The 8,088-nt window shown below is 41.4% G+C and overlaps 1 protein-coding gene across 4 annotated transcripts in view; it reads right to left on the minus strand.

Moving 5' to 3' along the window:
- Window positions 1–8,088, minus strand: part of LOC138739087 (LIM domain only protein 7-like) — a 218,083-nt gene that overhangs the window by 87,712 nt on the left and 122,283 nt on the right. For all 4 annotated transcript variants that reach the window (XM_069890547.1, XM_069890546.1, XM_069890545.1 and 1 more), the window contains exons 4-6: window positions 5,683–5,713; window positions 3,608–3,721; window positions 549–747 (exon numbers count right to left, since the gene is read on the minus strand). In XM_069890547.1, coding sequence (XP_069746648.1) covers window positions 549–747; window positions 3,608–3,721; window positions 5,683–5,713 — 344 coding nt within the window. The remainder of the gene's footprint in view (window positions 1–548; window positions 748–3,607; window positions 3,722–5,682; window positions 5,714–8,088) is intronic.

The raw sequence follows: 8,088 nt of genomic DNA on the forward strand, positions 1-8,088 counted from the left end.
ATGGGGAGGTGGGGGAAGGCAAGCAGAAACCAGAGAGTCGATGTAAATGCCATCTGGCTGGAAGTGCCTAGACAAAAAATAAGGTGTTGTTCCTCCAGTGCTACTGCCCAATACTTCCGGCCTCTAAAAATGCTTCTGTGAGGCACTCTTTCCAAATGTTCACACTCCGATGACAGCAATCATCAAGGCATTTTTGGAAATCTGTTCACATGCTGTGAAAATCTCCATAGGGTCTAAATTATTTTCACCCAAGTGATAAATGACTTCTGCTCTTCTAATCAGTCAGAGCATTCCATCAAAGGACAAATGAAACAACGTTATTCCACTCTCACTGAGCAACCACCCTAGGTTTTCGTTCTGTACTATGCTTAAAGTGCAACTATGGAGAATAAATTGATTACAGTCTGTGCAGAACTCTTATTTTATTTCTGAAAGGCCATCATCAACCCCTCTCTTTCAATCAGGAGAGGGAATGATGGGTGACCAATCCATGATTTCCTCCTGATATACACCTATCATTAAATGTTGACAAACTCTCCACGCTTTACCTTCACTACTCTCCTTTAGAGTTATGTCTGATGAGAGGCTTGTGAGAGATTTTGACCCAAGTGAGTCCAAGCTATCGAGTGAGTCGTCTCTTCTGTGTGTTTTCCGTAGAGGTGCTGGCTCAGTCCGCTCTGCACACCAGATATCACAGTAACCACTGTCTCTTCCACTTCGATTCAGACTGCCTGAGTCTGCAAGTGCCTACAGAAGGAAATAAAAATCAGCTGTTGCCATCAGCAAATGTAAGTCATAATTCACTTTAACTCCATTCTCTACATCAAGACCAATTTGAAACAGAAATCACTGAAGTTTTATTATAATTCAAGAGGCAACCATTCTACTCAGAGTCCATTCTGTCTTGTGGAATAACTATCACTTTCGTCTAATTTCCCTGCTCTTCCCCAACAACCTGGAAAATTCCCTTTCAAACGCCTATCGGTTTCCCTCTGGAATGCACTGATTCATCTTGTTTCCACCAAGAAGTGAATTTCAATGCTAATTACCCTCTACATTATAGTGTCTTCCCTCTAAGCCCCCTTATATCTTTCTTCCAAACCCTCTAAGCCCCTTATATCTTTCTTCCAGATTGCCTTGGCCTTTTTCCAATCTTAATCGGAACAGATACTTTCTATTGAACCCACCTCAACTAATCAGTCGTGCGCCCCTCCCAAATTTCCTCCCAACTTTTGCTGCAATAACAACCACCCCAGCCTCTCTCATCTGACACAGCAGACAAAACCTCTCATCCTGGAACCATTCTAGTAAATCTTCCAACAACCTTCACCTCCTTTCACAGTACAAATTTCACGGGGACCAATATTTGAATCGAGATGAGCTACAAGCACCTTTGAACCCTTTCCACTCTCCCTCCATGGCAATTATTTTCATCTCTTCTTGGGCTACTTCCAACACTCCTAGTCAAAGAAGGATGCAGAGAGAGTTTCAGAGGTTCTTCAGTTGGCCACTGGGTGGCATGTAGGAACAGTTTCAATTATTCAAATACCAAATATACTTGTTGACAGCCACCAACAAAGTGCTTACCAGAGGGGAAAAAAACAGGTTGCAATGGAAGCAGATCAAAAGGTTAAAAAAAACACCAGTTTAATCCCAATTAGATAAATAGTGACTCTGTGTTTTTAATGGCAAAATACACTTGACCTTGACCTACCAAAAAGCATGTCTAACAGCAGCAATCATTCCTCTTACAGCCAAAAAAAAGTAATTCAATATACAATAATGTCCAATTTTTAGTCAGCGGCTTTCATGCTTCTCATTCAAGTGACGCCGGTTTTAACAATTTTAGCCACCAAAGTCATGAGCATGTTGGCAGGAAGGAGGCCTAAAAACATTTCTTGAAGTGGAGGAATGGCTCAGCAAGACTACCAGTAGGTCAAAGGTTACCTTCTGTTTAAATCATCTTGAAGGCATGGTCTCCCCTTAAGATTCCCTCCCTCTCACAGCCTGTTTGGAATAGACACCAGACAGAGCATACAGTTCAGATTATGGCTGATCTCATTTATGGTAAATATGACCAAAACGTTTGTGCTGCAGCCATTCTCAAAATTTAAAAAAATGTACATTTTGAAGGAAAATGGTCCTTAAAGCATTTGGTATTTAGAAAGCGTACACAATAGGGTATATAAATAGGTCAGATATTGGGAAACATTTCCCCAAATCATAGGCAAGACCATAGACATAGGAACATTAATAAGCTACTCAGCCCATTGAGCCTGCCCGCCATTTAATCACGAGCTGATCCTTTTTCCCCCATTTCACCCCACTGCCCCATCTTCTCCCCATGAGCCCTGGCTAATCAAGAACCCATCAATCTCCATTTTCAATACACCCAGTGACTCCATGGCAACAAATTCCGCAGGTTTACCACCTACAAATTCCTACACATTTCTATGGATGCCTTGTGCCCTCCTGTCCTAAACTCTCCGAACTTGGGAAACAACCTTTCTACGTCTACTCTATCCATGCCTTTCAACATTTTAAAAGTTTCAATGAGATCCCCTAAATTCTCCTGTATTCATTGGAATTCTCCTAAATTCCAATGACTAAAGGCCAAGAGCTGTCAAATGCCCCTCATATGATAGCCATTTCATTTCTGGAATCATCCTTTGGACCCTCTCCGACATCAACACATCTTTTCTTAAATGAGGAGCCCAAACTGCTCACAATACTCCAGGTGAGACCTTCCCATTGCTCTTCTGGCACACCTTTTCTATCTGCTGTTGCAAAGTGTTGTCCACAACCCGGCTACGGTTTGGAGGTCTTATGTAACAGCCATCAGTGTCTTTTTAGCATTGCCATTTCTTAACTCAACCCACAATGATTCAACATCTTCTGATCCTATGTCACCTCTTCATAATGATTTAATGGTGATCCTTTGTAACAGAGCTGTGCCACCCTCTCTGCTTACCTGCCTATCCTTTCGTAATTTCTTTACGACTCTGTGATGGCTACTACATCATACCTGCCAATCTGTAGCTGTACTACAAGTTCATCCACTTTATTTCTGAAGCCAGCATTGGTCCAAATTATAAGGCAAAGGACTTGGAGGAAGATTTTTTTTCACTCATGGTGTGGTCGGTGGATTGAGAAGGCCGAGACTCTCACAACACTTCAAGAATTATCTGAACAAGAAATGAATTGCCAAGGCTATAGATGAACATCAGTAACTGGATTTTAACATAGGGGGTTCTGTATCGGCATCGATATGATCGATGCATCGATCTGTGCAGTACAACTGTGATTCTATAACCAATAGCCTTCATATTCAGCCCTCTTGGTCCTTTAATATCACCCTTCAAATTCACCCAATCCCCTTAATGGCAGATGGATGTATTCATCTTGCTACCCTTCATTCCTCTCAATAAAAACTACAAACTAAATCCAGTAAATGCAGATTCTGCATTTCTGGTGAATTTGTGGAAGTGAAGTCTTATTGCTGCAATTCTCTCATTTTTTTTCCCCATATCGCACATATTTCTGGAAGATTTCATTGCTCCTGATATTTCTAAATCAACTTCAAAGCTTACAACCAAGTCTAGCTCACCTTGGTCAATGTCTGTCCTAAAAGCCCCTCAAATGCATTCAGGTCAAGGTATGGTCCATTGTAGTGAGGATCAGACTGTGCTCTTCTACCAAGCCAATATATTGTGATCAAAACCTGCAAGAGTGCCATTATCCATATGAGAGTTTGACATAGAAAATAAGAATGCATAAATAAGAAACAATATTCATGTTAAATTATGGAACGTGATCTTTTTTCATTAGTCCACATTTATATCCATGGAATGCACTGAATTCATTCTTTCACAATGAGATGCCTTTCAATATTCGACAGACTCGGAGACAAATTATTCCCAAGGTTGCACCTCTGAGCATCATGGGAGGTTAGATTCATCACCCATAGGGTCCCTCCCACTCCTCACCCAACCATATAGCTCTCCTCCTGTGAGTTCTTGTATTACAACCACCTTCTGTAGACCCAGAATCCCAACATCACTCTGAGGTAGTTGAAGGGGAAAGGAATGGAAAATCAAATGTGTTGCAACTACTGCACCAATTCATGCCATTCCTTATCTCCCTCCTCTTCGTCCACAGTTCTCTCGTCCTCTATTGCTCTTGGCCCCATCTCTGTTACCTCATTCCACTGGCCTCTTTCATCTCACCCACAAAGACAGAGGCTAATAATCTTGAGGGCAGGCACCTGCCATGCAATCTGCCCATCCTTTCGCTGCAATGAATGGCTTAGCTACTCTGGGTCGGGCCTGTGTGGTCCAAATGAATTTACACTTGAGCAACTCAAGGCTCTTTTAATGGAAGGTTGGTATCTGCTTCCCCAAATCTCTCCATCTTCCCTTCCAATACCAATCAGCCTCTACCTCTAAACCTTAATTCCATAGATAAAGCTTACCACTCTTGTGCAGCCCCTAACCAACCCTGGTGCCTCCGTTTTCATTATTCACCCTCCTTGCAAAATACGCAAGAATGTTTGAAGCTGCTCAATAAATGGAAGTTAGTGAGATAGCACCTTGTTTCAGGAATGGTGTACAAACCCGAATCAGATCATCCTCTCTCACCTCATTAAGAGGCCCTTCCATGCTAAAATTGCAGAGAATTTAAAAAACTGAGAAATGCAACTTGACAATGGGCTTGATAGGAAATTAGAAACGTTGTCACGAAACTGCCAAAGAGGCAGATTTTCAGAAGCACCTTAAATTTTTAACAACTTGAAGCAATCAAATCTTGCAGCAGGCCATATATTAGGGCCACAACAACATGTGCCAAGAGAACAAAACTAAAAGCAACTGAATTAGTTGAAAATCAATGTATTCCACAAAAAAAACTGATACAACTATCATCAACATGAATAGGACAGTATAATTACAATATTCGCAGAAAAAAATCTGATGCTGCTTGCAAAGAGGGAAAAAATGCAATCAGAATGAATGAAAACACGTGTTTTTGTGATAAATACAAACTTCTACAGCTACTAACAGCTATAAAGGAGTCAATTCAAGGCATTAGTTTCTCAGGAGTAGGCAGGGGTGCAAGTGCTGCCAGACGAAGCTCACCAGAATGCTGTTCCTGCACCTCAGGGGACCGCTCCAGTCACCTCATTGGGCAGCTGCGGCACCTCCTCGTCGCCGCTGTTGGTGAGTTCCGGCACTTTAAAAAAAATTAGCCCTGCACCCCTGTGAGTAGGTAGTTTCCATATCCAGTTGGGGTGTCTGCTTTCTTTTTAATAACAAGCTGCTTTAGCAGCTTGTTACTAAAAATTTGGAAAATTGCAGTTTGTTCTCAATTAGGCAGGTAGCATCAAAAATCTAGTGAAACACGAAAGTCAGCAGACTCTGCGATTGCAGAAAAAAGCACAGAAACGTTGGAGGAACTCAGCAGGTCACACAGTGTCCAGAGGAGGTTAAGATGATAGACTTTTGGGGCCTGGACATTCTGGACCATACTCAAAGCATTATTTTATCTAAATGCACCAAAAAGAGTTACATCTCCGTAGTTGGAGTTCTTCCTTTTAAAATTAAATGCGGTCTGACATTCAAACAACAATGTGCAAAATACAGGTGTGAAAAAGAACACTGAAGTACCACTAAAGAGTAGATCACTTACATTTTTTAGTCTCCTTTCAGTTTCCTCTCGCCTGCAGAAATTAAAATAATCTAATTAGGATCATTTACTTCTGCTGTTCCAGTAAGAAAAACAATTCCTGAAATCATGTATTGGTCCTTCCAGGAAGAGACAAGGCCACAGGGCTATTTAACTTCACTATCGGTTGCATGTGGTGTGAGTGTTAGCAAGACAGCACAGCAATTATTGACCAGGAAAAAGAAAATGGTTAAGTAGCAAGTTAAATTCATTGAACTGTTTTTCTTTTTTCCTTGGATACAACTCAGTTGGAAGTCAAATGAAAGTGTGGACTGTCATCCAGAGTGACGTTTGCAGTCAAGTGCTAAGACAAGCGTATTTTTGGGCTATTGTTTAGAATTTATGATAGCTGATAGATTACTGCCTTACGGGGTGGTGGAGGGAGATACTTTTAGATGAGTGCCTGCAACACCATTGTATAGAAGGCCATGGACAGATTGCTGGAAACTGGGATGAGAAAGGCACGTGACAGTAGGAATGAGAAACTGGGCAGAAGGGTCTATCATGTGTGTTTCCATCACACACGACTCAATTACAGAACAAATTTGCAATGTTGTTATAGCCCAGAACATGGTCATTTTTCAATTGTCATCCAGTTTTGAATTTGAATAGTTTATTGTCACTTTATCCAAGTAACAGTGAAAAGCTTTGTTACACATGCTATCACTCAAATATCCAATAATACTTCTCTTTTTCAACTGGATATTGAACGCATTAAAGTCACTCCAACTCTGCACCTGATCTAGTGTTATGTGATGAAGTCTACTAGTGTTAACAGTGGACAAGGATTCAACATTTTGGGAACCTATCCTCATCAATGTTCTAAAATTTTCATTGTAGCGACAACTAAAGGACAAAGCAATATATTCTACAAAACAGAGGTTAAGGAGATGCAATGATGAGCTACCACTCCAAGCCAAGTGATCACAGTGGTGAGAAGAATCTTATGAGACTTCAGCTGAAGTCATTAAATGGTCCAAGAAAAACATGTGGCAAATAATAAGGGATGTGTGCTGGAATGATGGCCCGGTTTCACTCTATTCACATCAATCCAAATGTGTTTTTTTTTTAAAAAACCAAAACAGAATTTAGAAATCGCTTTATCTGATGCAATCTGAAATGCCAATTTTGAAGGGAGCGTGGGATTTAAGGGCATTAAAAAAGCTGCTGCACCTGACCAAACTCAGCCTCGCATCCGAGATCCTCCTTCAGGATATGGAGCAGAAGGGAAGGATCAGCCTGAATTCAGAGGTCATGCTCACTCAACACTTAAATCACAAGGCTGGTCCAGGGGCAACCTTAGTGATTTTGCACTCACAGAGCAGCAAGGTGCTCAATTTGAACGGCATACCTCAGTATCCAGCTCTAATCCTCTCTGACCTAGTAGCATTAGAAATGAAAGGCTAAACCATGAGCTGGCTTACTAGATGATGGGTTACCAATTAATTACACACAAGAGCCACAAAATCACACTGGCTTCATTCGACATGCTACAAGATCAAGCAGGCTTGATTTAAAACAATAAAAACATTGTGAACCACATTGACAACTGGAAATCATTTGCAGGACAATAACAGATACAGAGCATTTTTCTTTGCAATTATACATCCTGGTGCCATTCTCTGGAGACCACTTTGCAGTGGGTCCTGATTCCTTTCTATTACACCAGCATCCCCCCTTCTGCAGCTGCAGCCCAATTTGCTCTCATTGCCCTCTGATCTGTTTGGGTGTCCACGACCCGCCACCTCAACAGGCTAGCTTCAGATTGACCTTTGATCCTTGACCCCTCCACCCATCAAAATGCACTCTGTCCAGACACCCCGCTATTTTATGCACATCAAACCTCCCCTCAGTCTTCTCTTCCCAAAGGAAAATATTTTCAGCCTTTGAAATCTGTGTGATTATGGATCCTCAAACCAGGAAACATTTTGTTTTCTGATCCTTCTCTTACATTCTTCTTATGAGGTGGTTACAATGGAATGCATTATTTTGGATGAGGCTGGACCAGAATGATGGAGAGTTTATTGTCAAATGCATGAAGTACAATGTACAGCCGCAGCCCAATTCTTACAGGTATTCAAGGTCTGCCAATGACAAAGGTATAAATGACCACAATGTGCAAAACCAGAAAAAGAGGTTCCAAATAAATTTATACACAAGTTTAAATTTAGACATACAGAAGAGTAACAGGCCCTTCCGGCCCACGAGCTCGTCCAACATTCCAGTATGGTTTGAAGGGTCAGAAGAAAACCGAGCTCTCAGAGGAAATCCATGCAGACATGGGGCAGAATGTACAAACTCTTTACAAACAGTGCTGGATCTGACTTGGATGTGGGAATAGATAGCAGTATCTCGAAATTTGCAGACGAT

This window comes from Narcine bancroftii, chromosome 7, assembly GCF_036971445.1.
Source record: "Narcine bancroftii isolate sNarBan1 chromosome 7, sNarBan1.hap1, whole genome shotgun sequence".
Lineage (NCBI taxonomy): Eukaryota > Metazoa > Chordata > Chondrichthyes > Torpediniformes > Narcinidae > Narcine > Narcine bancroftii.